This window comes from Bos javanicus, chromosome 17 (assembly GCF_032452875.1).
Source record: "Bos javanicus breed banteng chromosome 17, ARS-OSU_banteng_1.0, whole genome shotgun sequence".
Taxonomy (NCBI): Eukaryota; Metazoa; Chordata; class Mammalia; order Artiodactyla; family Bovidae; genus Bos; species Bos javanicus.
Window position 1 is genome coordinate 71,381,608 of NC_083884.1, and position 27,545 is coordinate 71,409,152.

The window sequence follows — 27,545 nt, forward strand, 5'->3', positions numbered from 1 at the left end:
AGATGCCCACACGTATGCGAACATGCTCACATGCGTGCACGCACATAGGGCCCGGCGGACAGCGCCCTCTAGCGGCCACAGAGCCAGAGTCACAAAGCTCACAGGCACGTCTGTAAAGACCCGGATGCCGGAGTCTGGGAAGACTGTTCTCTCCTTTCACAGCCTGGGGGGTGTGACCTGGCTAAGGTCACACAGCAGGTAAGCAGCGCGGCCCTGACCCCTGACCCCGCGTGCGTGCATGGTAAGTCGCTTCAGTCGTGTCCGACTCCTTGCCACCCCAGAGACTGTAGCCCACCAGGCTCCTCTGTCCAAGGGATTCTTCAGGAAAGAATACTGGAATGGGTTGCCATGCCCTCCTCTAGGGGATCTTCCCGACCCAGTGATCGAACCCGCGTCTCTTATGCCTCGTGCATGGGCAGGCGGGTTCTTTACCACCAGGGAAACCCCCACTGGCCCAGATTCCAGCTCATTCCAGCTCCCAAGGCCCTGCCAGAGCCCCCTGGGACAGAAAAGCTGGGGGTCTTGAAAAGCTTCCACCCTCCTCACACAGGGTGCCTGCTCCCCCCAGGAGGGGGGAGTCACATGCGGAGAGGAATCTCAGGACCAGAGAGTCCCCAAGCCCAGTCTCCTCTGTGCTGATGGGATGGGGTATCAGGAGGGGAGGGGCTGGGTTCACAGAAACACCGAAATGCCAAGATGACGGACACAGACGGGACACCTGCCACACAGGAGCAAGACACTGACCTGTGTCCACTCGCTTGGCTCCTCTCCCGAGGGAGGAGATACGGTCACACCAGGTCCCCTTGTTCCCCAGGCCCAGGTCTCTCGTTCCCCAGAAGAAGCAAGCACCATCCAGTCCACACACATAGTCCCTGATCGGACTCGAAGCCCAGCACTGCTCTGGGCCCTGGGGATACGGCAGGGGCCTCAGAGACCAAGACCTGCAGCAAAGTCCCAGGAGGTGAAGCAGGCGGACAAGCAACACATTACATTCTAACGGGAGGTGTGATGAGCTCTTTAGGAAAGGAAACGGTTGGGGTGACAACTGCTGGTTTAAACTAAGATCATGGCATCCAGTCCCCTCACTTCATAGCAAATAGAAGGGGAAAAAGTGGAAACAGTGGCAGATTTTATTTTCTTGGGCTCCAAAATCACTATGGATGGTTACTGCAGCCAGGAAATTAAAAGATGTTTGCTCTTCGGAAGGAAAGCTACGACAAACCTAGATGGTGTATTAAAAAGCAGGGCCAATGAAGGCCCATCACTTTGCCAATGAAGGTCCATCTAATCAAAGCTATGGGTTTTCCAATAGTCATGTACCGATGTGAGAGCTGGGCTATAAAGAAACCTGAGCACTGAAGAACTGATGCTCTCCAAGTGTGGTGCTGGAGAAGACTCTTGAGAGTTCTCTGGACAGGAAGGAGATCCAACCAGTCAATTCTAAGGGAAATCAACCCCGCATATTCACTGGAAGGACTGATGCTGAAGCTCCAATACTTTGGCCTCCTGATGCAGAGAGCTAACTCATTGGAAAAGACCCTGATGCTGGGAAAGATTGAGAGCAGGAGAAGAAGTGGGCAGCAAAGGATGAGATGGTTGGATAGCATCACTGACTCAATGGACATGAGTTTGAGCAAACTCCAGGAGCTAGTGAAGGACAGGGAAGCCTGGCGTGCTGCAGTCCATGGGGTTGCAAAGACTGGGCACAGCTGAGCCACTGAACAAGAGAGGCCACCCCCGAATGAAGAAGGGGAGCCCCAGCAAGAGCCTGGGGAGGAGCAGTCCTGGCAGAAGGGACAGCGAGTGCACAGGCCCTGGGCTCAGGCGTGTCTGACAAGCCGCAGGAGCAGCAAGGTGGGCAGTGTGGCCGGATGCAAGGCAGGGGTCCGGGGAGGGGCCGGCCCTCGGGGCCTCACAGAGCAGGCTGAGCCCCTGAGGTTTGTCCAGGTTCTCAGGTGATGCTGGATGGCATCGCGTCACCACACCTGCCCCTTCTAACTTCCTGCACACTCAGGTCCTGGGTGTATGTCAAGCAAGGGGAGCCAGATGGCTCAGCGTGTGGACACACGGCGGGTGCCTGCCGGTCAGCGAGGACGGACATGGCGCAGTTCCGGCTCTTCCATCGCAGACATGGCTGGGGGGCCCTGTGCCTTCCCGGTGCACAGGTCAGCACTTCTGGGGGGCACAGGCCCACCTGGAGCCGCAGAGTGGGGCGTCTCTGTGGGGGTCACTGCGGCCTGCCGCCACCTCTGCAAAGCAGCTGGACTCACGCCCCGGGACAGGCCGCACCCGGGCCTGCATCGCGCCCCTGCTCGGAACGTGGCCCCTGGACACTGTGCCCAGCGCACCCCCGCGGTGTCAAATGAGAACCGGGGGAGGCCCCTGACCCCGCCCCGGGCCCCCACTGCCCCTGCCTGGGGTGACGCCAGGCTCCAGCGCTCGGAGTCCCAGGGTGTCACTCGGAGGCTCCGAGTCCTCCGTCTGGGCCCCTTCCTCCGGGTCAGCACTTCCAGCGGGGGGACAGCGACGCCTTGCGGCCACGGAGGGCACGGCCGGCCCCGGAGCCGCGCGGCAGCGCCCAGGGAGAGGGGCGGGGCGGGCAACTCGGCTGAAACCCGGACGGCTGTGCCCGCGGGGCCCCTCCAGGCTGCCTCCTCTGCTGCGGGCAGGACGCCCAGCTTCTGAGTCCTTGGGACGGAGAGGGAGACTTCTGAGTGCGCGACACAGGGAGCCAAGTCTTTCTGGTCGTGGCCTCGAAACTGCCCAGGCGACCGGGAGGAAGAGGGCTGCTCTCCCGCAGGAGGACCTGAGCGTCTCTCAACCAGAATCGGCTCCTTGGCTTCGTCTCTTAAAAAAAGGTAAAGGGAATTTTGCGCCTTGAGCCAGCTCCTGGGGAATTTACCAATCAGTTTGGGGGAAACTGGCAAGTTGACCACACCGAATCTTTCAATCCATGAATATCCTGGCGCTCTCTCCCTTTAATAGGTTTAATAATTCTCAGTGAAGCTGCGTGTGGAGTTTTCCTCATAAACGAATGTCTTGGGCATCTCTGTAGATTCACGCTAGTAAACCTACACATTTGAAAGGGAAAGTGTTAGTCGCTGGGTTATGTCCGAGTCTTTGCGATCCTCTATCCATGGGATCCTCCAGGCAAGAATATTGGGTGCAAGAAATGGAGTGGGTTGCCGTCTCCATCTCCAGGAAACTTATATATTTGGGGGGGTGGATTCTATTGAAATATCGATTTACAATGTTGTGTTAATTTCTTCTGTACAGCAAAGCGACTCAAGTACATATATATACTTTTTCTCAGTCTTGTCGGTTATGGTTTCTCACAAGCTACTGAATATAGTTCCCGGTGCCACACAGTAGGACATTGTTGTGTATCCTTTTTATCCATCTTCTATATAACAGCTCGCTTCTGCTGATCCCAAACTCCCACTCCATCCCTACCCACCCTCTCCCCTGGGAACAAGTCTGTTCTCTACAAGCTGATATATTTTATGCAATGGTAAAATATATCCTCGTAAATGTTATTCTCTATTCATTTGCTATTCTATTCATAGACTGTGCTGTTGGAGAAGACTCTTGAGAGTCCCTTGGACTGCAAGGAGATCCAACCAGTCAATCCTAAAGGAAATCAGTCCGGAATATTCATTGGAAGGACCGATGCTGAAGCTGAAACTCCACTACTCTGGCCACCTGATGCAAAGAACTGACTCACTGGGAAAGACCCTGATGCTGGGAAAGATTGAAGGTGGGAGGAGAAGGGGACGCCAGAGGATGAGATGGTTGGATGGCATCACCGACTCGATGGACATGAGTTTGAGTGAACTCCAGGAGTTGGTGATGGACAGGGAGGCCTGGCGTGCTGCGGTCCATGGGGTCAAAAAGAGTCGGACACAACCAAGCGACTGAACTGAACTGAGAGACCCAGTAAGTCTTTATACTTGAAATCGCACCTGGTAAATTTGCTACACTATTTTTAATAGACTATATTAATCTGTCTACATTCTGCGGGACTTGCTACACACTCAAGCACACCCTCTGTGAAGAATGACAGCTCTGTTGCTATCTTCCTGATGCTTATGTATTCCATTGCTTTCCCAGTCATTTCAAAAGCTGGTTTGGGAGGGGAGAGCTCCACTTCAGGAACAGTAGCACAAAGACGTCCACAAACACACCCCCAAGCCAAAGGGCTGAAAATTATTTTTTAAATTTATGTTTATAACAGTATTTAAATACATGTATCATATGTTTCTAATTATTTATAATATCTGAATATGTTTATAAATATATATACAATATATAGGTAAATTTATTTATATACATGTGTTAGTCACTCTGTTGTATCCAGCTCTTTGCAACCCCATGGACTGCAACCTTCCGGGCTCCTCTGTCCATGGAATTCTCCAGGCAAACATGTTGGAGTTGGTTGCCATTCCCTTCTCCAGGGAATTTCCCCAAACCAGGGATCGAACCCGGTCTCCTGTACTGCAGGCAGATTCTTTACTGTCTGAGCCACCAGGAAAGCCCAAAGTTACTTCTACTTACAATTATGCTTATAATAATATATACTTGCTTATAAATACATTATAAACTATTATAAATATAATATATACTTGCTTATAATTATGCATTTATAATATATGCTTATAATTGTCTGCATGTATTTGTTTTATATATTAATTTAAAATTTCTGTATCAGTTCAGTTCAGTCACTCAGTCATGTCCGACTCTTTGCGACCCCATGAACCGCAGCACGCCAGGCCTCCCTGTCCATCACCAACTCCCAGACTTCACTCAGACTCACGTCCATCGAGTCAGTGATGCAATCCAGCCATCTCATCCTCTGTTGTCCCCTTCTCCTCCCACCTTCAATCTTTCCCAGCATCAGGGTCTTTTCCAATGAGTCAGCTCTTCGCATTAGGTAGCCAAAGTACTGGAGTTTCAGCTTCAACATCAGTCCTTCCAATGAACACCCAGGACTGATCTCCTTTACGATGGACTGGTTGGATCTCCTTGCAGTCCAAGGGACTCTCAAGAGTCTTCTCCAACACCACAGTTCAAAAGCATCACTTCTTTGGTGCTCAGTCTTCTTCACAGTCCAACTCTCACATCCATACATGACCACTGGAAAAACCATAGCCTTGACTAGACGGACCTTTGCTGGCAAAGTAGTGTCTCTGCTTTTTAATATGCTGTCTAGGTTGGTCATAACTTTCCTTCCAAGAAGTAAGCGTCTTTTAATTTCATGGCTGCAGTCACCATCTGCAGTGATTTTGGAGCCCCAAAAAATAAAGTCTGACACTGTCTCAACTGTTTCCCCATCTATTTCCATGAAGTGATGGGACCAGATGCCATGATCTTCGTTTTCTAAATGTTGAGCTTTAAGCCAACTTTTTCGCTCTCCTCTTTCACCTTCATCAAGAGGCTTTTTAGTTCCTCTTCACTTTCTGCCATAAGGGTGGTGTCATCTGCATATCTGAGGTTATTGATATTTCTCCCGGCAATCTTGATTCCAGCTTGTGTTTCTTCCAGCCCAGCGTTTCTCATGATGTACTCTGCATATAAGTTAAATAAGCAGGGTGACAATATACAGCCTTGACGTACTCCTTTTCCTATTTGGAACCAGTCTGTTGTTCCAAGTCCAGTTCTAACTGTTCCTTTTATACAGTCTATAAATAATATTTTTATATAAATATTTAAAGTCTTTCAATATATTTAAAGTGTCTGGAAATAGACCTAAGGGCATACAAAAAATGGAATATTTATTAAAGACAATCTTCTGAAATTTGGCAAGAGCAGGGACTGTCTAGAGCATCTCAATCATGACCTGTTTCCTTCCTCCCGTTCCCAGCCCAACATGAGGCACCTCCACTCCAAGCAACTGCGGAAAGAACCCAGGGCACCCTCTCCACCGAGCTCCGGGTCAAGGTCGCATCTTCTCGACATTGTCCCCAGGGGAACTGCTGAGAGGTGAGATCTCCGAGACAAGGATGGGGACATCCAAGCCGGACCCCGAGGTTTGGCCAGCGGATGTAATGCCGCGTTCTGCCGGCAGACGGTGCTAGAGGAACGCGAAACACAAAAGCGGCCATAAAGCGCCTTTGCTTTCCTGGTTTCCCTCCCTTCTATCGAGCACAGGAGCCAGTGATGATGGGCCCGTGTCTGCTCAGCAGCCCTGACGGACCAGTTCAGCAGGCACTCAGGCCCCACTCTGTCCACCAGGCGACCCCTTCTGCAGTAGACCAGCCCTGGGCTCCCACACCTTCTGACCAGTTGGGGGCCACTTCTGTGCACCAGCCCGGGCCACGCCCTCCACGCTGTCTAGCCCGGGGCCAGGTAGGTTTTTTCTGCACCCTAGGACCTGGAATCGGCCCCCTGTCCTAAGACTTCACCTGATTTTATGTGTCACCCCAGATCTCAGCACCGATGCCCCCACCTTTGGTAGGGTAGGAGGGGGTGAGGGCGGCCCCTGAGATGGTGAAACTGCGGGTCGTGATCAGTCAAATCCATTCCGCCTCCCCGCACTAATCAAGGGTGTTTTAAGACTTGAACGTCCTCCAGTCACGAAGCCAAAACAATAAAATACCCGCCCGGAGTGTTCTCTAGAAAGCCAGACTCAGCAGCGTCTAGTTGGAGCTGAGCTGTTAGGACTGGATGGACCGCTGACCCTCCCACTGGGCGTGGCCGCGTGTCCCTGGAAGCTCCGCCTCCAGCTCGCGCTGGAGGTCCTCGCACCTTGTCCATCGCTTTCCCGAGGCTCCCCACTCCCCACGCCACCTGCTGCTTGGTCTTCATCCGTGAGCACCCAGCCTGTGCCCGCAGGGAGGCAGATTCCAGAGCGTTCTCTGGTTGCCTTGTGGATGAACCCGCTCTTTGATGCAAACCTGACATCTCAGTATTTTGGCCTGCTGTTTGTAGGGGGGAAAAAATGTTCCCTAACAATAGTAAAACCATTACATGTAGCATTCAGAATTCCCTCACCGCCGAATCCCCCACAGATTGCTGACCACCCTAGTTTTGTCTTTGACTCCCTGCAATGGTGAATCTTCTAGAAAACTTTGGTCTAACCCAGGCCTCTGAAAGGACCCCAAAACAGCCCCTTTTCCCGGTCACTTCACTGCTGACCAGCAAACCTGGGCGGAGGACAGTGCTGAGATGCCTCAATACATCCTTTAGGGTCGCCCCTCCATCTGCTGAGACCGCTGCACAAGTCCACAACCGGAAGGGCAACGCTGGACACTGACCTGGGAGGGACAGCGGGCCAGAGACTGGGGGAAACCCGTGTCAGGACAGCCCACAGCTGACCCGGCTCAGGGGGACGCGATGCCTGTGGGCGCGATGCAGGCTAATAGCTCGGCCCCTGAGCCGACGCGCCCCAAACGTGCCTCCCGGTAAAGGACCATCATCATCGTCACGCGAGCATCTTCTCGAATAAAATACAGCCCAATGACTGGGAACACCAGGAGGAGATCTTTCCACACTAGAGGGCGCCAGAGACCGCGGGGTCGCACCCGGGCTCCCGAGGCTGCCGCGCAGAGTCTGTCCGCCAGGGGGCGCGAGCGCTGGCCATGGGCTGGCCCTTCCGGTCAGCTGTGATGGGCAAAGAAGGGTCTAGTCCCAAGGGGACTGTGTGATGGGCTCTCGAGGTTAGGGGTGCTCCTCACCCCAGAGGGGTCAAAAAGTTAGTCAAGAAACAAAGGCTTTGGTGCATGAACTAATGAGTGACCAGCAAAAAATATATATTTTAAAATAAGGTTAGATTTGAAGATTAGGCAGTATTTGGGACATACTTAGACTAAAATTATTCACTGGGCATTCTGTGTTTTATCTGCCATCCTACTCATGAGAGATGAACAAAACAGAACTGCGAGGACTGTCTTTTTTCTTTGCTCCTTATTGTTGTATGCCTTTGTATTTATCAACCACGTTCTTTTCTTCTCAGTATTCTTCTCAGTATGTAGGAGTTGTCAGAGGTTAGCAGAATGTTCCGTGGAACTGTGAGTGGATCCGAGGACGAATTAACACAATTGGCTGTGATTATAATGACTCTTGGGAGCAGCTGTTTTTCATTTTGGACGGAGGGTGCTCTCTCGGGGTCAAGGATGGGGCACCCAAACGGACACCGAGGTTTCTGTGCAGCGGGTGCCATGCCGGGCTCTGCCAGCAGATGGCGATGGAGGAACGCGCAAGGCCACCGCGGCCAGAAAGCGCTTTTCCCGCTTTCCTTCCTTTTATTGAGCACAGGGGCCAGTGGCGGTGTGAGGATGGCCCCGGGTCCGCTCAGCAGCAGCGCTGACCGACCGTCTAGTGCACGTGTGGCCCCGATCTCAGCACCGAGGCCCCCCCTTTGGCAGGATAGGTGGGGGTGAGGGCGGCCCCTGAGATGGTGAAACTGCGGGTCGTGATCAGTCAAATCCATTCCGCCTGCCTGCACTAATCAAGGCCCTTGATTAGATTTAACCAAGTGTTAAAAAAGACTCGGGGGTCCTACAGTCACGAAGCCAAAACAATAAAATACTCGCCGGGATTGCTCTCTAGAAAGCCGGACTCAGCGGCGTCTAGTTGGAGCTGAGCTGTTAGGACTGGGTGGACCGCGGACCCTCCCACTGGGCGTGGTCGCGGGTCCCTGGAAGCTCCGCCCCCAGCTCGCGCTGCGAGCGCAGAGGCGGAGCTTGGGTCCACCGCGCGGACCGCGGTCCCGCACCTTGTCCATCGCTTTCCGCAGGCTCCCCACGCCCCACGCCACCTGCTGCTTGGTCTTCATCCGTGAGCACCCAGCCCGTGCCCACAGGGAGGCAGATTCCAGAGCGTCTCTGGTCTCCCTGCCTGGTTGCCTTGTGGATGAACCCGCTCTGTGCTGCTAACCTCAGCATCTCGGTGTTTGGGTCTGCTTCTTGAAGGGGAAAGACATCAAAACTGGTCCCGTAGCAACAGTAAAACCGTTACACGTAGCGCTCACCCCTCCATCCCCCACAGATTACTGACCACCTGTTTCTCTTCGAATCCCTTCAATAAAGAATCTTGGAGGAAGCTTCCGTCTAGCCCAGGCCTCCGTTTTCCAGATCCCTGGAGGGGCAGTGGGGGAAAGATTATAATTCAAACAGAAGTCCCGGGTCCATGTAGAACCCAATCACCATTCGCTACGGGGAGGAGTCCACGTAGCAGATCAGGCTGATCGTCTGGGGCGGCCTATATTGAAGGTTTCATGGGAAACTGCCTTCCAGGGACACAGCCCAGTATTTTGCCTCTGGCCCCTCGAGACTCCGGGGCTCACCTCCCCGCTCCACTGCCGTCCTCTGGGCTCTGATGGGGCTTCTCCGGGCCAGGGCCCCGCACCTGCAGACAGCCAGCAGCCCAGGGAACAGCAGGAGGCAGGTGGAGACCCCAGGCCGGCCCACCCACACCGGGTTAGACCAGAGGGGAGGGGCCAGCCGTGAGGACGCAGGCAGCTGTTCTGGGATGGCCTTGGGTGGGGGGGTAGCAAACGTGGGTGAGTCTCCAGCGCTCAGCCCCACTGGAGTCCTGGAGGCTGTGTGAGTGTGTGGCCTGTGGTGTCGGAGACACCCTGCTCAGCACCCCCAGACCACCTTCTGATTTGGTTTCCTGGTTATCAGACACTGAAGAGGGGGTGCCCCAAAAGAAAGGGGCTGCCTTTCCCCACCCCTTACCCCCTGAAGGTGGTGCATGTCCATGGCGCACACATCCAGATACCTGTGATCCCAGCGAACCTCCGCGTGGCCCCAGGAGCCGCGCAAGAGGCCATTTGGTTTCCACCTGGGCTGAGGTGACTGAACCCCCTTGTCACCTCTGAGAAGTCCCGGCAGCTGTAGTGGGGGCTCCTGCCTCCCACTGAACTGTCCCCCCGACCCCGCAGTGGCCAGCTGAGCTGATCCGAGACCACTGCACCCGCGGTAAGCTCCTGCCCTCGCGTCCCTCCTGCCACGGGAGCGGCCAGGGCGACCCCCTTCTTGAGGCTCTGCAGCTGTGATGGTGGCCGGCCCCCACCACAGGAGGGCGAGGGGAGAGAGGGGGCGGGTGAGGGGACCATCCTGGGACAGACAGGACGTGGGAGAGGGTCCCCGTCTCCCACGACTGTGTGGGCTCCCTTATGCAGGCGGCCTGATCTGTGAGGTCTAGTTCTTTGCTGCATCTCGTGGTATTTGCTGAAACTTTTCTAAAATGTAATCAAGCACCACGTAGCATTCTAGCTTATGTTGAACGGCCTTTGGGAGTTAGGGTAGAAAATCAAAGGAATATTTCAAAACGCTGACAGTGTGAGAAACACCTGTGCCCTCAGTCTGCCAGGCAGGTGTGCATCCTTTAGTCCTCCAAGCCCCACGGGGCTGGGCAGTGCCATCACACCCTCCGTGTCACAGCCGAGGTCGCTGAAGCACCAGCCTGTGACGTCAGGAGTGGACTCAGGACAGAGCCCGGCACTGACCAGACCAGGAGGGGCAGGTGTGCCCGATGGTGGGTCTCTCGTCGGCCTAGACAGGGCGCTCCACACTCGGACAATAACTCTCAGAGATGGGGCGGGGATGAGCATGACCTTTGGGGGTTAACCGACCCAATACATACTAAGCTGGAAATAAATCATGCCTCACTCTAAACAGCAATGTTACTCATAGGAGAACTTCTTACGTAAGAAGAATTACAGAAATAATCAGAAAGCAAAATCCAATAATTTGCTGTTTATAAGTTACAGATATATAGCAAAAATATATACACAAATTTTAAAAATAAAATGCCGAGCTAAATAAACTCTCATGCAAATGCAAATTAAAAAAAAAACAAGCAAGGGGTTTCCATTATGATGTTTGGAAAAGAGAAGTTGAAGCTAGAAGCATTAAAAGAGGCAAAGAGGGCATGCAAAGGCACAGGTTCTCAGTTCATCTCTGTTAAATAGACATCTGCTCCAAAGACGGTAATCACTTGATCACGTACACCCTGTCTATCGAGATAACGGCATGACTAACAGCGTAACGGCGCTCATAAAACAGAACAGAAACCAAGGCAAAACAGAGACACGTCAGGGAAAAACACACCAAACCAGACCGTGGTGTGACCAGGTAAACCAGCGCTCCTAACTACCGTGGGGCCACAGGCCCTTCGAGGGCCACAGGCTTCCTCCCGGAGCAGCCCAGCCGTGCACACACCCACACGGCTTTGCTGGGACCCTGGGCCCACGACCCCGGACCCCGGCATGCTCACCGGCTGCCAGGCGTCCTCACACCTCGAAGGGAAGACAAGTTAGAGCAAGTGCGGACTGGAGCAAAATAACATAAAGACTGAGGTAACAAACCGAACTGACAGAGTGGAAACACGTTTCTTGAGAGTACACAAATGCTGTATAAAAACTGATAATATATTCAGGCTCAGAGAATGTCTATGGACACTTAAAAATCCTGACACCAGCACATAATAAGTAACAGCAATGACTGAAGCAGTCATCACTGGGGTTAGGATTAGGGTTAATTTAAAAATACTAATTTTTAATTAGTATTAAAAAATACTAATTAAAATAATAATAATGGGGTCAAAGGGAAATTCCTAAGAGCAAAAAAAAACCCAGACGTCAACAGTATAGAGCAGAAAAAGCTGTAACTACAAGAAAACAAACACAAACCAAAGTACCCACGTTTACTAGAAATGTTAAAAATTATTAATTACCTAAATAATTAATCTTAGAAATGTAAAGTGTTAATATTAAGCAACAAAAAAGATAAAGAAAAGAGCAGAATACATGTACTTTGACAAAACAATTCGATTAGTAAACACAACCAAGAACTGGAGCTTTACGACAGTCAACAACGTCTGCTAAAAGAAGGGAAAACTAAGACAATAAAACAAAATCCGACAACGAACCTCGAGGACAATTCAAATGCTACCAGGACGGCCTCTTACAACGTCGCTGTCTGGGAGCCTAAGTCAAAGGACTTAGAACACATAAGAAAACAAGGAAAGAGCGTGAGCTGAAGACTAGGTTCCGCTCACACTTCTGAAAAAAAGCACTTGCCTGGTCTGACCACGGTTTTGTGTGAGTCTGTCAACCCTTCAGGAGAGGAGTCTTACCTGCCGTGTTACATAAATCATCAGAAAAGAAAGGGATGGGGGTGGGGGGGAGAAGGTCCGCGTTTAGAAGCTTGAGGCGAGCGTGAAGTAGCTGGGAGGCACGGGGCTCGGCAGGCTTGCTGGGCTTGGGGGGCGACCCAGGTTGGCTGAAACCGGCGATTTACGAGCAGGAGACTCCGGAAGGGTGGTTTTAAGGAGAGTGGTGACGTGTGCAAAGTGATGCTTGGAAAAAAATAAAACAATTTGGCTGGGAGCACAGCGCGCGGAGGAGACGGCAAAGGTTGGAAGTGGATGACTGCCCTGCCCAGTAAGGACAGTCCTGGCCAAGGCTGAGGGGGTCCCGGGGGTGGGGCAAGGAGGTAGATCTTAGGGGGCCCTGTCCCCCTGCACCGAGCGGGGGTGTCAGCATTCTCTCAATTCTCACAAGTGATGGGCGATCCTCCAGGCGGGCTGCCACTCAGATGGGCGCACACAGGGGCTGGTTTAGTACCCCCACGGACAGCAGAGGGGCTGCACAGAGCTGGTCTCCCCAGACCAGCAGACCTGTCCTTTCAACGTCCCCAGCTGCCAAGCCTGCTGATGGAGGAACAGCTCTGGCCTTCCCATTTTTATTCAGGACCATCCTAGCTGCCGAGCCAAGCCCCATCTGCTGAAATAACCAGCATGACCCTGACGGGCTCGTAGGACTGCGGCCGCAGACATGTAAAACTTCAAAATCAGTTCAGCCCACCTCCTCCCCGAGCAGTGCTAAGGGGCCCTGCGAGGGACAGTACCAGAGACCACCGCCAACTCCCAGAGGCCAGGGACAGACGCTTCTGGGGCAGCCAGATGCGGCCCTGCCCGAGCCCATTCCTGGGCCAGGGGCAGGGGACTTAACTGGGATGGCCACCTTCAAGCCTTGCTGGGTCACAGAGGGCAGGTCTGCACCTAGGCGATGCCAGGGGGCTGCCTGGGAGCTGGCCCCCCGCCTGCTACTGGTGGGAGGAGGAGCTCTGGAAACATGGCACCCTCAGAGCCCCGCCCTGAGGATGCCCAGCTGAACTGGCCCGGGGAACCGGAAAGGGTCGCTGTAGCCCCAGGCACCACACCCAGGGCACAAGCTGGAGGGGGAGGGGCCCTGCCATCTTGGGAACCAGACGGGCCTGTGTCTCCCCTGCCGGGGGCGCCGCAGCAAGAGGTGGGGTGTCACCCTGGGTCTCCGTCCTCAGTTGCCAGTTGCCAAAGCTCGTGAGTGCCCAGTCCCAGTCTGAATGGGAGCCTTGAACACACACACACACCCCCCAGGGGAATGTGGCATTCCCAACGTCCCCACCTCCTGGAGAGGGAAACGGAGCCTTGGGGCTTCCTCCAGGACACCAAGGCAGGAGGGGCCAGAGCTGGACCCTGAACCCAGCCCTTCAGACCGGAACCCCTTCATCCCTGGACAGGGCGCAGGCTGCCCAGCCACAGAACGGAGGCCCCGCAGGCGCCCCAGCCTGGACCCCGGGTCTGGCGGAGGGCTACTCCTCGTGGCAGGGTCCTGTGCCTGGCTGAGCCGGGCAGCGCCTCCACCTCCGCTGGAGGGCCTACAGCCAGGCCCGCCCTCAGCCAACCCAGGCCGAGGGCTGAGAGGCGCGGGGTCCTCGCCTGCCACCCCAAGCCCAGGAGGAGCCCTCCTGCACCCGCTCCGCCCCACCGCCGAGCGACCCTGCAGTGGCCAAGGTGACCCTCGACTTTGGACTCATCTTCCCCGGGCTGTACGGGCTGCGAGTCCGCTTCACTTCTGCAAGTGTCTGAGGTTAGAGCTCGCCGGACGTCTCCCGGGGGCTTAACCCCACTTCGTCCCTCTGACGTGTATTCGTCTGCACTTTAGAAAAAGCGAATGGAGGGCAAAACCAACCCCCCGGGGTCACAGCAGAGAAGAGCCGGCCGGGATTCCGCCGTCCGGCTGGCCCCCCATGTCCACCCGCTGGGCCGGGGGCGCCAGGGCCGGCGTGCCCTCGCCCCGGGCGGACCCTAGAGCTTGTCCGCCGCGTGGACCTTCTGGTGGCGGAGGAGGTGCGAGCTGCCCCGGAAGGCCTTGCCGCAGCGGTTGCACTCGTAGGGCCGCTCGCGCGTGTGCGTCTTGTAGTGCTCGATGAGCGCCGAGCGGTGGCGGAAGGCCTTGCCGCACTCGTTGCACACGTAGGGCTTGCGGCCCGTGTGGGTGCGCTGGTGCTGGATGAGCGCCGAGCTGTGGCGGAAGGCCTTGCCGCACTGGCCGCACTCGTAAGGCCTCTCGCCCGTGTGGGTGCGCTGGTGCTCGATGAGCGCCGAGCTCTGGCTGAAGGCCTTGCCGCACTTGTGGCACCGGTAGGGCCTCTCGCCCGTGTGCGTCTTGCGGTGCTCGATGAGGTTGGAGCTCTGGCTGAAGGCCTTGCCGCAGTCCGCGCAGGCGTACGGCTTCTTGCCCGTGTGGACGCGCTGGTGCCGCAGCAGGTGCGAGCGGTGGCAGAAGGCCTTCCCGCACAGCTCGCAGGCGTGCGGCCTCTGCAGCGAGTGGATCTTGCGGTGCTGGCTCAGGCCCGAGCTCTGGTTGAAGGCCTTGCCGCACTCCTGGCACGCGTAGGGCTTCTCCCCGGTGTGGATGCGCTCGTGCTTGCGCAGGCTGGAGCTGCGGCTGAAGTCCTTGCCGCACTCGCGGCAGGCGTACGGCCGCCTCCCGCTGTGCGTCTTCGCGTGCTGCGCCAGGGCCGAGCTCTGCCGGAAGGCCTTGCCGCACTCGCCGCACTCGTACGGCTTCTCCCCGGTGTGGATGGCCTGGTGCCGGAGCAGGTGCGAGCTCTGGCTGAAGGCCTTGCCGCACTCGCCGCACTCGTACGGCTTCTCCCCGGTGTGAATCACCAGGTGCCGGAGCAGGTGCGAGCTCTGGCTGAAGGCCTTGCCGCACTCCCGACACGCGTAGGGCTTGGCGGGCTGCGCGGTCCTGGGCGGCCCCTCCAGCCCCAAGTCACCCCTGCCCACCGCCTCCCTGGCAGGCGCATCGGCGGCTTCCCCGCTGCCCGTGATCCGGTACGCAGTCGGGTCTGATTTCTGGAGGAAGGTCGGGCCGAACAGCTCATCGTCCTGGGCCCTGTCTCCCGGGGGGATGCTCTGAGGCGGAACGGGGCTGGAGCACAGATCGAAGTCCCCCCGGTAATCGTCCTGCTCCCCGCCTTGCTCCCCGAGAGGGATCTCCTTGTAGATGACGGCCATCTGCTCCAGAGCCCTCCCCTGAAGAAAGGGGGCCCCCAGGTCCTCCTCCGCGAACAGGTCGGCCTGCATGTCCAGCCCGCCGGCAAACACGAAAGCCTCACCCAGCTTGGCGGCCGGGGGGATCTCCACAGAGGGGCCCGTCATCCCAGCGGCTGGGTCTGTCTGGGACACACACAGCTGCTCTCGGATTCTGAAAAGAAAACAAGAGACACTGTCAAGTCAGCAGGTCAAGCAGCGAGGAGCCGGAGCCCAAAGCAGATGGAACCAAGGACACAACCTTGCCCTCGAAGACGGTCCTGGGTGAGTCAGAGACAAGCCAGAGACTCCCCAGAAACAAGCGCAAGGCGGACGCTGGTGTCCAGACCCTAAAGGCTCAGGGCACCGGAAAGATGGGCGAGGACATCAGGGGATCCAGACCCGAAAGGCTCAGGGCACCGGAAAGATGGGCGAGGACATCAAGGGGATCCAGACCGGAAAGGCTCAGGGCACCGGAAAGCGGGGCGAGGACATCAGGGGATCCAGACCCTAAAGGCTCAGGGCACCGGAAAGATGGGCGAGGACATCAGGGGAGCCATTCTGGAAGAGGGGCGGAGTCCGGCCCCGGAGGGTGCTGGGGCTGGGGTCTTGCTGGGAGAGGGCATCTGTTTGCCTCCTGTGCTCGGTGGGCGGCACCCCTCCAGCCCGGAGCCCCAGCCGGAACCCAGGAGTCAGATCTTCCCAACACCTGCCCCATCCACGTCCTGAGGGCCCACTGACGGGGTCTCTGCCTCTCTCCAGGCTGACTCCCGATGGATGCCCATCTCCAGCTCCGCCCCCACACATCTGTTCTCTACGTGGACACCAGGGTCAAACACCTAAACCCGGTCCTGATGGCGGCGTCCCCCTTCTCAGGAGCCTGCAGCAGCCCACGCCCTCCATGGCCGGCCCTGCGGCCCTGTCCCCGGCCTCTGCTTCCACACACCCTCATGCTTCCAGCTCCACAACTCGTATGAGCCGCTCTTTCCTCCGCCTGACTGGTCCCCTCACCACTGGCTTCTCAGGTGGCCACATGCTCATTTTTCCAGATTCAGTCCAAATGCCTCCTCTTCTCTGCACCCTCAGACCCGGACAATCTCGGGCACGTGGCCCCAGTTGCGGGACACGCATCCATCACAGCACTGGGCACTCGCAGGGCAGGCGTCCTGGCAGGACCCCCCGCAGCACTGCCTGTGAACTCCCCGAGGGCAGGTCCGGGGCTCCTCTGAAGTGGAAGCCCCAGCTCCCAGCACAGCCGCTCCGTCTCTACACGCACACACCCACTGAATAAATAAATGACTCAACGGAGGAAAAGCCACTTGCTTTTGTGTCAGTACTGCTTGCCACACTTTTATTTTTTGCCAAAGAACTTTGTATTCAATCAAGTCAATTATCTCTGAGCCAAAGTTTTTCCAGTAGTCATGTACGGATGTGGGCGTTGGATCATAAAGAAGGCTGAGTGCCGAAGAACTGATGCTTTTGAACTGTGGTGTTGAAGACTCTTGAGAGTCCCTTGGACTGCAAGGAGATCAAGTCACTCAATCCTAAAAGAAATCAACCCTGAATATTCATTGGAAGGACTGATAATGAAGCTGAAGCTCCAATACTTGGCCACCTGAGTCAAAGAGCTGACTCATTGGAAAAGACCCTGATGCTGGGAAAGACTGAGGTCAAAAGGAGAAGGGGACGACAGAGGACGAGATGGTTGGACGGCATCAGCAACTCAATGGACAGGAGTTTGAGCAAGCTCCGGGAGATGGTGAAGGCAGAAGGCCTGGTGTGCTGCAGTCCATGGGGTCGGAGAGTTGGACACGACTGAGCGACTGAACAACAATCTAGGAGATATAAACAAACACAAGAGACCAAAGCAGAGCTGCTCGGGTGGAAGGGGGTGTTCCACAGCGACAAGCAAGGAGGGGAACACCCCCACTCAGCCCCCCAGCCCCATGTGGGAGCCCCAAGGGAGCCCCGCAGGACCCCATTCAGAAACCGTGCAAGCTCCAAGGAGACTCTTGAGGTACCATAATGGTGACAACTCGAGGTTATTGAGCATCTGCTGCGTGCAAGGCACTACTAGGCCTTCTACAAGCCCGTCTCATTTACTCCTCAGGACTCCATACAAAGGCACGCTTCCCCAAACACGGAAGTTCAAAGAGGAATGGCCTCAAGAAGACACGGGAAATTCATCAGGATAGTCACGGCGGAACTCATTCCCAGTTGCATCTTTTTACTGAAATGTTTACTGGAGTCTAGCTGACTTACAATGTTGTGTTTGGGGTTTTTAAGTTGTACTTGATCTTTAATTGGAGGGTAATTACATACCGTGTTGCTTTCTGCCGTACACCCACATGAATCGCCCATAGGCACACGCACGTCCCCTCCCTCTTAAGCCTCCCTCCCACCCCTCTAGGCTGTCACAGAGCAAGGGTTGTTTTGTTTTCAGTGAATTTTCAGCCAGGTGTGAAAAAAAGCACAGAACTGCAGTATCCTCAAGACGTCTAAGCTCACTCCCATTCCTCACAACCCCCATCTCCACTGCTCCCCCTCCTCAAACTTCCCACCCCATTTCCACCCTGGCCCACCCCTTCCCCGTTAAGCTTAGACCTTCTCTACTCAGGCCTTCTCCAGCGGGTCCACCAATGGGCATCACTCCAACCAGCTCTCTGACCAGCCTCAGGTTCCTCACCTTCCTGCCCTGCTGCAACCGCCCACGAACTACCCGCCTCCCCCGCCAGCTCCTTCTAAGATGCTGAACGTCGCCAAGGAAAATCATAGGCCTTGTGGCTGGCACGGAGACAGATTTCGAGTTTCCAGTTTCAGCTGGCGCTTCAGCTCCAGTGTCCAGTGACCTCCTTGCAGCGGGCCAAGCCCTCTCTTCTGGGTCCTCACTTCCCGCGCCCCCCCTCCAATTCTGGCAGGCACCCCAAGACCTCCTTCTCGAAAAACCCTCCGTTTCAGAGACTGCAAATGGGCAGCCTGGAGACCCTGTCACAGACGCCTTGTGCCTGGCTCTCAAAGAGTCGGGCTTTTCCTTATTGTTTGACTCAGCTGCCACAGTATTTAAAACTCTAGGTTTTCTAGCGAAGAGCTGGAAGATGTGACGATAAGGGGCCCAGCCTTCGCTCACTCACGGGGCAGGAGGCGGCTGCTGGATAACCAACCTCAAGCCTCGTTTCATACCCTTGGTTTCTGAAAGCTCCTCTCCCCACTAATCTTCCCGCCCCGCTGACCCCTCTTTCTCAGGATCTGGGCAGTTGTGACCTCCACCCACCTGCTAAATCCTGGTTTTTCCATTCCCCCTAGGTGCCAGCTACCCGCTAAAGTCTCCGCCGTGTTGAAAAAGTTGGCGACGCTTTTATCTGTGCCCAGCAATGTTTTCACCGATGCTTTGGGGCTGAAATGTCCTAGGTCTGGAACCCCGTGCTTCCCACCTCTCTCGGGCCTTCCCGGCTCCTCCGGCCTCTGTCACTCTGTCCTCCGGGGCTCCCAGGGCCTGGGCACCGGGCCGGCCCCCGGGGCCCGTCCTCCGGGCTGGAGGCTCACGAGCGGCCGCGGCCCCGCACCTGCTCCCAGCGCCGGGGGCCGCCCACACCTGCGCCCCCAGAGGGACAGGTGGCCGCTCTCCCGGGCCGGGGCGGGGCCGCTCTCCCGGGCGGGGCGGGGCCGCAGCTCAGCGCCTCCAGCCCCGCGGCCGTGGCCTCGCTCGCTGGCGGCTGCTGACGCGAAGCCCGCGGCCCCGCCCCCGCCCGCGGCACTTCCGGGGCCGCTCTAGGCCGCGCGGAGGCCCGCGTCTCGCTGGTCCCGCCGCCTGCACGCCAGGCCCCTGGATGCCGGACTCCGGGGGGGGGGGGGGGTAGGGAGCGGGCCGTCCCGTGGGCGCGCGGCTCTCGGGGCGGTCCCCGAGCGCGTCCCGGCCGGCTGGGCGGGCTGGGTACCTGTCCTGCGGGTGGGGCCGGCCGGAGGCCGAGGGGGGCGCTGGGGTCCCCGGGAGAAGGGCAGGCGTGCCCATCACGCCTGTTGGGATTTTCCACCCGCCGCCTTCGTGGGGAGCCCGGGACCCGCCTGCCCATCTCGTCCCCTCAAAGACCGATGAGAGCCCAGGAGATGGCTTGTCGCCTGGGCGGGACCCTCTCATGCATCTGATGGGTAGTCCCCCTGTTCATGTGGCGCCTCTTAGAGGAACCGGGAGAGAAGAGAGCTGTGTTCTTCAACCCCCCCACCCCCCTCCCAGGGCTAAGTTCTGCTTCTGGTGGCAAGACTGCCTCTCTACCCCAGGAGGGCTGCTGCCCATGCCTCCCCTGCCCTCTGCCCACCTGCCTTCAGGTGCCTCTGAGTGTCTGCACCCCACACACACACTCACACCTGCCCCCTTGCCCCACCCAGGAGTAGGCAGGGGCTCCCGAAGACCCGGTCCAGTCCCCTCGTTGAGTGTTGGAACCCAACCAGCCATGCAGAGCCGGGACCAGCAAAGGCTGGTTCCTTTTTCTCTCACTCCAGCTCCTCCCGTCACAGGAAGGCAAGAGCCACCAGTCTGGGCCCCTAGGGGCTGGTGGGGAGGCTGGGCCCCACGCCAAGGGTCTCAGGTGCTTCCTCTTCTGCAGTAATCCCCAGGACCATCCCTACCCCCACACCCCGAGCCACAGGGATCTCATGACCCTCAGAGCAGTTATTGTTGACATGGTGAGTGTTATTAACCCATTTCACAGAGGAGGAAAACGGAGGCTCAGAGAGAGGGTCCCAAGGTCAGGAGTAGAAGTGGCAGGCAGACGGAAGACACTCATCCCACACCCCTAGAATAAGTCACCCACAAAGCAGTAATAATCGGCGTCATCTTCGGGCTGCACGGGGCTGATGGTCAGGATGCAGGTGTTGTGGGCTGCATCCGCAGCTGCGGAGAAGCGGTCCGGAATGCCGGGGGCCCGGTGTTGGTGCTCCTCTGAGCGGTAGTAGAGGAGCAGGCGGGGGGCGCTGCCTGCTCGCTGCTGATACCAGGACACGCCGAGGTCCCCGACGATGGCGTAATGGGGGCTGATCGTGCAGGACAGTTGGGCCACTTGTCCTGGGAAGACCAGCAGTGCTTCTGGCTTGGTCAGGGCTGGCTGGGAGGCTGAGAGACACACACTCAGGTCTGGCCTGGGCCCCTTCCCTCCAGCCCCTGCCCCACAAAGCCTGGGTCAGACTCCCTGGGAGAATCTGCTCCCAAAAGCTCACAGCCAGTGCTGTGGAATCAGCACTGTGTGGGCCACTGAGCGGGCGACCCTTAAGCCCCGTCTTCCCAAGGAGCCACATGCAGCTAAGGGTCCAGAATTCAGAGGGTGGGCTGGTGGGCTCTGGGTCCTCCTGCTGCCCACCCTCATCCCTTGCCCTGCAGACCCCCATCACTTAGGTCACTTCGGCTCGTCCAAAACCTGGCTACAGGCTGACCACCCCCAAGAGGCCGCCTGGGCTGTTACTATATCCATCGGCTCAGCCTCCGGCCACTGACTGCTGGAGACCTCCTCAGGGATAGCTTGTCCCTGAGGCCCTGCAGGGCAGTGACAAGGCCACACCAGCTTCCCCTCTGAAAAACTGAGTAGGAGACCAGTCTCTGAGAGCCCCCCAGAGTCAGAGTCCAAAGGTACCCTGGCTATCTGGTCACTCACCAGTGGGGAAACTGAGGCCAGGTCTCCTGTCCCCCTCAGGGCCCCTTCGGAAACCATCCCCCCTGCCCACTACGATTTACTTCCCCGCGATTTACTTCTAGAGCCCCGTGCTGTCTTACACACCCCCAGGTGAGCCAGGCCTTGGGAGGGCTCACCTGCCAGGAGGGCCCCGAGCAGAAAGAGGGCCAGAGGCGGGCAGGCCATGGCCAGAGGCAGGGAGGCAGGCAGGAGTCCGCTGTTCTGCGGGCGGCGCTCCAGGTGCTTCGGGACCTCCACGCAAGGGAGGCCGCTGGACCCCGACACGACATGCAAATCATCAGCCCCCCCACCCTGACAGCGGGGGAGGGCGGTGCCGTCTCCCCGTCAGCCAGTGGGCCCCGCAGGGCCGCCTGAGGGCAGGAGCTGGAAATCCACAGGTGCAGTCAGAGCAGGTGGCTGCTTTCCACCGAGGTCTCCTGTGTACGGTCACATGCACAGACCTCACACGTGTGGCTCGAGGGTTTTACACACACACACACATCTCTGTAGCCTGTACCCAGACCAAATTTTAGAACATCTCCATCGCCCTAGAAGGCTCCCTCAAGTGCCTCCCTGACCTGTTACAGCCCTCCGCTCCCACTCTGGGCCCCTCTTTATGGCACTTCTGTGACACTGCAGACAAAAGACTCCCTCCTCGGCGGCTCGAAAGACAAAATCCCCTTGACAAACAGGGGTGGTGGCTGGAGCCAAGGGTGCAGGCCGGAATCTGGGCACAGCCGCTCCCGACCGTGCTGCAGGACTCGGGTCCCCAGACACAGTGGTGTCCTGGGGAGAAAGCACTGGCCTGTGCGTCTGGGGAATGCTGCCCGGGGCCACCTCTGAGCGCCTGCTGCCATCGAAGTGCGTCCTCCAGGTGGGGCTGCAGCCGGTGCTCCTTGCCCTTTCTCCAGCTATGAATGCCGAGGGAAGCAGAGCAATGCTGGCGGGCTGCGCTGGGATCTGGGCCTCCTCCCGCCTCCGGCGCTGAGCTCTGTCCCCAGAAGGGCACAGATGGCCTGACCACCCGGCGGGGAGGGCCGCTGAGAAGGAGGTCTCCTGAGTCCAGACGCACAGAGGGGCCGTGACATGGTGCAGCACAGTGGAGAACACGGCAGCTTCTTAGAAACGGAAGCATACTCTCCCCGGACGGCCCGGCACCCCACTCCCAGGATCTGCCCTCAGGAAAGAGAAATAAATGCCTGTTCACCCAGAGACCTGCTGGCGAGTGTCTGTACTGGCCTCTTCATCATCACCCCATGCGGGAAACAACCCAAAGAGCAGGCAGCGAGCGGATCCACGGCACCTCCAGGCAAGGGGACCCTCCTGGCGTGAGAGGAAGGGGCCACCGACACGGGGACGACCCCGGTGGACCCCACACGCAGGGAGTGCAAGGCCCTGCCCCGTCGGCCGCCTCCCTCTTCGTGACAGCCTGGCTGGGAGTTTGGGGGGACGAGGGACATGTTCTGTATCCTTAGTGTGGAGAACACTCCGAAGAGTGGCTGTGAACTGTATGCCAATCATACTTCAACAAGAACAGGGGACAGAAGACGGGGAGGCCGGGAGTGCGCCTGGGAAGGGGGCCTGCAAAGTTGAGGATGCTCCCCCTCCAGGAACCTCCGACTCCCCGCCTGGGAGCTCTGTCTCTCCTTGTGGGCGGCGGCGGTGGGAGGGCACTGGTCTCTGGACAGCTCTGGGCCTGAGGCTCCAGCCCCCACTAGAGCCCTGCACCGGGAATGCCCGGACCCTCCACAAACCCCGTTACCCGGATACTGGCCGCTCAGACCTCTTGGCAGCTCCCACTGCCACGGAGACCAGCTTGGAAGCTGGGTGGGGGGGCAGGGGAGGGAACCTCAGTCTTCCCTGATCCAGTGAGCGGGAGAAGGCTGAGGATCCTGGACTAGCTGCAGGGACCGCCTGGACTGAGCAAGGAGCTCCGCTTGAGCCCACCCACCCATCACCCCCTCCACCCGTACACCTCCCACAGGGCCCCACCCTGCAGTCGAGCTCCACCCCAGCTCCTTCCCCAGGTCGGAAGTTGGGGGTCGGAGGGATCTGTCCCCACCACGGCCATGTTTATCAAGGTGATGTTCGGAGGTAAGTGGGGTCCCCTGTCCTAGCAGACAGGTGGGGGTGCGTTCCCTCTGCCTTGGAGGGGGAGAACGAAGAGGCGGTGTGGGGAAGGGGGTGTCCATGGGATGACACCCATGGGGAGTTGCTTGAGGGAAACCCCGCCCCCAAGCTGGGTCCTGGGCGAAACAGGCCGGCTCTTCTGGGCCACACAGCTGCTGTCCCGCTGCTGGGGAAGCGTGTGTTCCAACTGTCCCATCTCTTCGCTGGTCAGGGGTCCTGCAGCTTCGGGGAGGGGGGGGCGGGGCACCTGAGCTTCTGGTGGAGGCGGGGCTGCATGGTGGAGGCAAGAGTGCTTCAGATGTCTGGGGAGATGGGTGGGAGGGAGGCAGAGCATCCTGGTCTCGGGGGAAGGCGGGTGCCATGCGCCCACCTCTGCCCCTCTCCCACAGCCAGCTGCTGGGAGCTGGTGAACACCTGGTGTGGCCTTGGGACCCTCACCGCCCACCTGAGGCAGAGCGGCCAGGTGCCCCCTGACGGTGAGGGGGCAGCAAGGGTGCTGGAGGACCGGCCGAGGGCCCCCCCGCCCAGCGGGGGTCGTACCAGCCCTGCCCTGCCTCCCTCTCCGCCCTCCCAGCGAGCGTCGCCCTGCTGGCTGAGGATGGGCACCTGGTGAGCCTCGCCGAGGGGCTGGAGGAGGGGCCTTCCCCAGCGCCCTCCGTGGCCAGCCCCCCGCTGCAGGAGGGGGGACCTATGTCCTGATGCAGATCATCAGTAAGTGGGGTCCAAGATTTGCGCCCCCCTGCAGTGACGTTGGAATATAAGAAGAGACAGGGGCACCCATGCCCTGCAGAGCCCCCAGCCTGGCCAGGACCCAGCCCTGTCCTTCCCATCCAATGCCCTGTCCTGAGCCCAGGCGGGGGTAGTAAACACGTCCAGAGTCGGGGGGGCGGGTACGGACCACCAGCCTCCCAGTGATCAGACTCCCTCCCTCCACAGAGGGGGAGGGAGGGGACCCCACCCGCTATGAGTGCCTCCTGGAGAACCCGGATAGGTGGCATCCAGAGCTGGCCCGTGAGTGTCACTCACACAGGAGAGCCTGGGGGCAGGGGCACCTGCCCACCCGCACCCTCAAGCAGGGTTTCCCGGGCCTCACAGAGGAGCCGCGCTGGCGGTCGGGCCTGCTCTCTCAGGGCGACGGCCGGAGGCGGCGCCTGGGCACTCGGCGTGGCCACCAGGAGCAAGGCCCTCCTCCACAGCCCCGAAGGGTGGGCTCCCTGCTGTCCAGGACCCAGGAGCCGGGGCCTTGAGCCAGGTAAGGAGGAGACATGGACCCCAGGGGGCTGCTCGCACCCAGAAATGGGACCCCCTTCCCAGGGGACAGATGTTTGTGCTGAGAGGTGGACCGCAATGCCAGCCTCCCTCGGAGACACACGTAAAGCCACGTGACGGGACACAGTGTACCCGAGGGCAGGTCCCCACCAGCCCTGGGGCTCGGTGACTGGGGAACGTGGAATAGGGCCTGGTACACAGTGGGCGCTCTGTGCATAGACACTGAGTGAACTCAGTGGAGGCAGCAGCTCCGAGTGCTCGACGGCACTGAAGGGCCTGCTCCTCTGTGCCGGCAGGCCCTGTGACCTGGAACGTCACAGCCAAGCGGCCGAGCTGGACTGAGATCCAAGGGGGCTGGCCGTGACCTCTGCTCATGCGGTCAGGTGCAAAGGCCCGAAGCATTCCTCCCGCTGAATCTGCAATTACGGGGAAACCGCATCAGCAAGAGCGGCAAGGTGACCGACAGAGCGTGAGGCCACCGAGGGGCCCCCAGAGACGAGGGGGAGGCGGCACGCTCCTCCAGGGTCTCCAGCTGGCCGGGGTCGGACGCCCTTGAGGCTTGAGGTCAGCAGTTAGTGCCTCACCATCCGGTCTGCGCTGCCCGTCGGATTACGCAGGACGACAAGGTCGCCCTCCCCACAGGGGGCAGCAGCTGAAGGGGTGGCACCCCACCCCGCAGTGGGACTTCCATCTCCCTCCCCCTGCCCCCCGCAGACAGTCCAACAAGAGGAGACACAGCAGGTGCGGCTAAAATAAAGGCTTTTAATTGCACGTTTTCATCTCAGGTCATCTGTGGGGTGAGGGACCCCCTCCTCACTCTGGGTCCCAGCTCGGTGGGTACAATCTGACGTCATGGTCCGGCTGTCGGTGGGAGGGGGGTGCAGGTGGGTGCAGGGCTGGCCACCCAATCTGCTCTGGTCTCTTAGGGCAGGGAGCTCAGACCTGTAGAGGGAGGAGGTCAGGCCGAAGGTACAGGAGCCGCCGGGAGGAGCAGGAGCACCAGGGAGAAGTGGGAGCACCTGGGAGGCAAAGGAGCAGCCAGGAGGAGAGGGAGCACCAGGGAGAATCGGGAGCACATGGGAAGTGCAGGAGCACCTGGGAATAGCGGGAGCACCCCGAAGGACTGGGAGCCGTGGACCGCCCTTCCCACCCTGGCGCCAGTCGGGCAGCAGCCGCTCACCGTGGTTGTACTTGCACTGCTTCAGGGCCTCGCTGAAGCCCTCACACAGGGTCAGGTCGCTCTGGGTGGTGGAGCAGTCCAGGAACTGCCTGATCTCATAGGCACAGGGCCCCATCTGCAGGGGCTGCGGGGCGGCGCGCTCCGGGGCCTGGGGCACAGCGTGGGAGGCAGCCGGATCAGCTCGGGCTGGGCACCCGGGAGAGGACTCCAAAGCTGGGGGTGGCGGCTGCCCCTCCGCAGAGCCCCCGGCCCTGGTGCCTCAGGGGTCCCTAGCGGGCAGTGTGCCCCAGGTCTTAGCGGCTCCATCCCTGAAATAGGGTGAGCCCACAGCCCTCTCGAAGCCCCTGCCGCTGCTGGTGGGGTGCGGGAACAGGGGCAGGTGGGGCAGGAGGCGGGACATGGGTCTAGAAAAGCCCAGGGCAGTGCTGGTATGAACTCCAGGCCGACAGGTTCTAACACCTTCCTGGCTCAGCCACACTGATCCTCATGATCCCTGACCCCGTCACTAAGCCCAAATGTGGCTCAGGACTGGTGGGGTGCCCAGTGGGGTACAGGTCGGCAGGCCCAAAGTCACTGACTACCAGTCACCCTTGGGCTCAGGAAGGGGCCTCCCGGGGGGTGGGAGAGAGGGCACTCAGGAACTCCAACAGCCCTCCCTTCTACTAGGGTTGGGCGACCTAGGGCTATCTCTGACCCCTAAGCACCTTGGTTTCCCCAGATTTAAAGGGCTGGTTGGTGTCTGCCCACGGGGTTCTAGGGACCTTGGCCTCAGGGGATGGGTTGGGAGAGCCCGCCTGTGATGACCCCAGGCCAACAGCCGAGTGACCAGTAGGATCCTTCTTGCTGCGGCTCTGTGTCGGGCCTCAGTTTCCCCTGAGCCCTTGCTCACCTGCTGGGCCGCAGGCTGGGCGGGCTCTGAGCCCCCCCCACTGAAGGCTCCGGTCAGAGCGCTGCCCACGACGTGGCCCACAGCCGAGCCCACGGCCACTCCGGCGGCGGTGGTCGCCATCTGCGCCATCAGGCCGGGCTGGCCCGACGGGGCGGGGGCCGGGGCCGCGGCCGAGGGCGGCGGGTGCGCAGGCGGGTGCGCGGCAGAGGGCGCGGCGGGGCGGCTGCGGGATGCGGGGAGAGGCGGGGTCATTCCCGGCCGGACCCCAGGCCGGGCGACCACCGTCCTAGACGCGCGGCGGCAGCCCCCGCCCCGCCCCCGCCAAGATGGCGCGGCCGTCACCAAGGTCACGCCGCCGCGTCCTTGCGGGGCCGCGCTTCCCCCGCGCCCGCCCCCGGCGCCCGTGCCGGCTCCTACCTGGCTGGCCGCGAGGCCACGCTGCGGCTCCCCCGGGGCATGGCGGCGGCGGCGGCGCGGCGGGGCCGGACGAGCCGAGTCGGAGATGGCGACGGCGGCGCTGGCTGTGGCTCAGGGACGGCGGCGGCGGCGCCGGTCCCCGCCGGCGGGGCGGGGCCGGGGCGGGACTGCGGAGACACGCCCCCGGCGGGAGGCCCGGGGCCCGGTCACGCGGCACCCCCGCGGGTCCCTGGCTTCTCCTTCGGCAGCTCCGGGGGTCGGTGAGCCTGCGCCCTCCGGGCCGCCGGCCCGAGCTGTGTGCGCCCTGGAGAATCGGAGCCGCTGTGGCAGCACGCGGAGGGCGCGCGCAAGGGCCACGGGACGGACCTTCAAAGGCCGCGGCGGAGCGCGGCGAGCCGAACCGAGGGCGGTCCGGCGATCGGCCGAGCCCTGCTCCCCCCTCCCGCGTGGCCCCAGGGTCGCGGGTGGACTGGGGCGGGTACAAAGCACTCACCCCCGTCCCGCCCCCAGAAAGCCTCCCAGGACTCTCACAGAGCACCCGCCAGGAGGCATCCGGTTCCCCCCTCTGCTCAGTTCAGTTGCTCAGTCGTGTCCAACTCTTTGCGACCCCATGGACTGCAGCACCCCAAGCTTCCCTGTCCATCACCAACTCCCGGAGTTTACTCAAACTCATCTACTGAGTCAGTGATGC

At 59.3% G+C, this 27,545-nt stretch overlaps 4 protein-coding genes and 1 long non-coding RNA gene across 9 annotated transcripts; 2 read left to right on the top strand and 3 right to left on the bottom strand.

Annotated features, from left to right (window-relative positions):
- The first annotated feature begins 2,593 nt into the window (after window positions 1–2,593).
- LOC133229141 (uncharacterized) lies at window positions 2,594–8,055 on the top strand. 2 transcript variants are annotated; one of them, XR_009730492.1, is made up of 4 exons: window positions 2,594–2,858; window positions 3,567–3,936; window positions 5,861–6,345; window positions 7,186–8,055. It is a non-coding gene; the product is annotated as an uncharacterized LOC133229141 (long non-coding RNA). The 2 variants fall into 2 exon arrangements; XR_009730491.1 differs by having other exon boundaries at window positions 5,861–8,055.
- Window positions 8,056–10,685: 2,630 nt separating this feature from the next.
- Window positions 10,686–19,016, bottom strand: ZNF70 (zinc finger protein 70). 4 transcript variants are annotated; one of them, XM_061385488.1, is made up of 2 exons: window positions 18,741–19,016; window positions 10,686–15,484 (listed from the first exon to the last, which is right to left on the bottom strand). In XM_061385488.1, the coding sequence occupies exon 2, from the start codon at window positions 15,436–15,438 to the stop codon at window positions 14,077–14,079; it is 1,362 nt and encodes a 453-aa protein (XP_061241472.1). In that variant the 5' UTR covers window positions 15,439–15,484; window positions 18,741–19,016; the 3' UTR covers window positions 10,686–14,076. The 4 variants fall into 4 exon arrangements, 2 of the variants coding, with proteins under 2 accessions (XP_061241472.1, XP_061241471.1); XM_061385487.1 differs by having other exon boundaries at window positions 18,581–19,016; XR_009730490.1 differs by lacking the exon at window positions 10,686–15,484 and adding an exon at window positions 16,629–17,144.
- A 959-nt stretch (window positions 19,017–19,975) lies between these two features.
- On the bottom strand, window positions 19,976–21,261 carry VPREB3 (V-set pre-B cell surrogate light chain 3). Its single transcript, XM_061385490.1, has 2 exons — window positions 21,107–21,261; window positions 19,976–20,416 (listed from the first exon to the last, which is right to left on the bottom strand). The coding sequence occupies exons 1-2, from the start codon at window positions 21,153–21,155 to the stop codon at window positions 20,100–20,102; spliced, it is 366 nt and encodes a 121-aa protein (XP_061241474.1). The 5' UTR covers window positions 21,156–21,261; the 3' UTR covers window positions 19,976–20,099.
- Window positions 21,262–23,242: 1,981 nt separating this feature from the next.
- Window positions 23,243–24,346, top strand: C17H22orf15 (chromosome 17 C22orf15 homolog). Its single transcript, XM_061383862.1, has 3 exons — window positions 23,243–23,575; window positions 23,674–23,763; window positions 23,976–24,346. The coding sequence occupies exons 1-3, from the start codon at window positions 23,374–23,376 to the stop codon at window positions 24,344–24,346; spliced, it is 663 nt and encodes a 220-aa protein (XP_061239846.1). The 5' UTR covers window positions 23,243–23,373.
- Window positions 24,347–25,112: 766 nt separating this feature from the next.
- CHCHD10 (coiled-coil-helix-coiled-coil-helix domain containing 10) lies at window positions 25,113–26,977 on the bottom strand. Its single transcript, XM_061385496.1, has 4 exons — window positions 26,855–26,977; window positions 26,438–26,660; window positions 25,549–25,696; window positions 25,113–25,310 (listed from the first exon to the last, which is right to left on the bottom strand). The coding sequence occupies exons 1-4, from the start codon at window positions 26,893–26,895 to the stop codon at window positions 25,291–25,293; spliced, it is 432 nt and encodes a 143-aa protein (XP_061241480.1). The 5' UTR covers window positions 26,896–26,977; the 3' UTR covers window positions 25,113–25,290.
- Window positions 26,978–27,545: the final 568 nt, after the last annotated feature.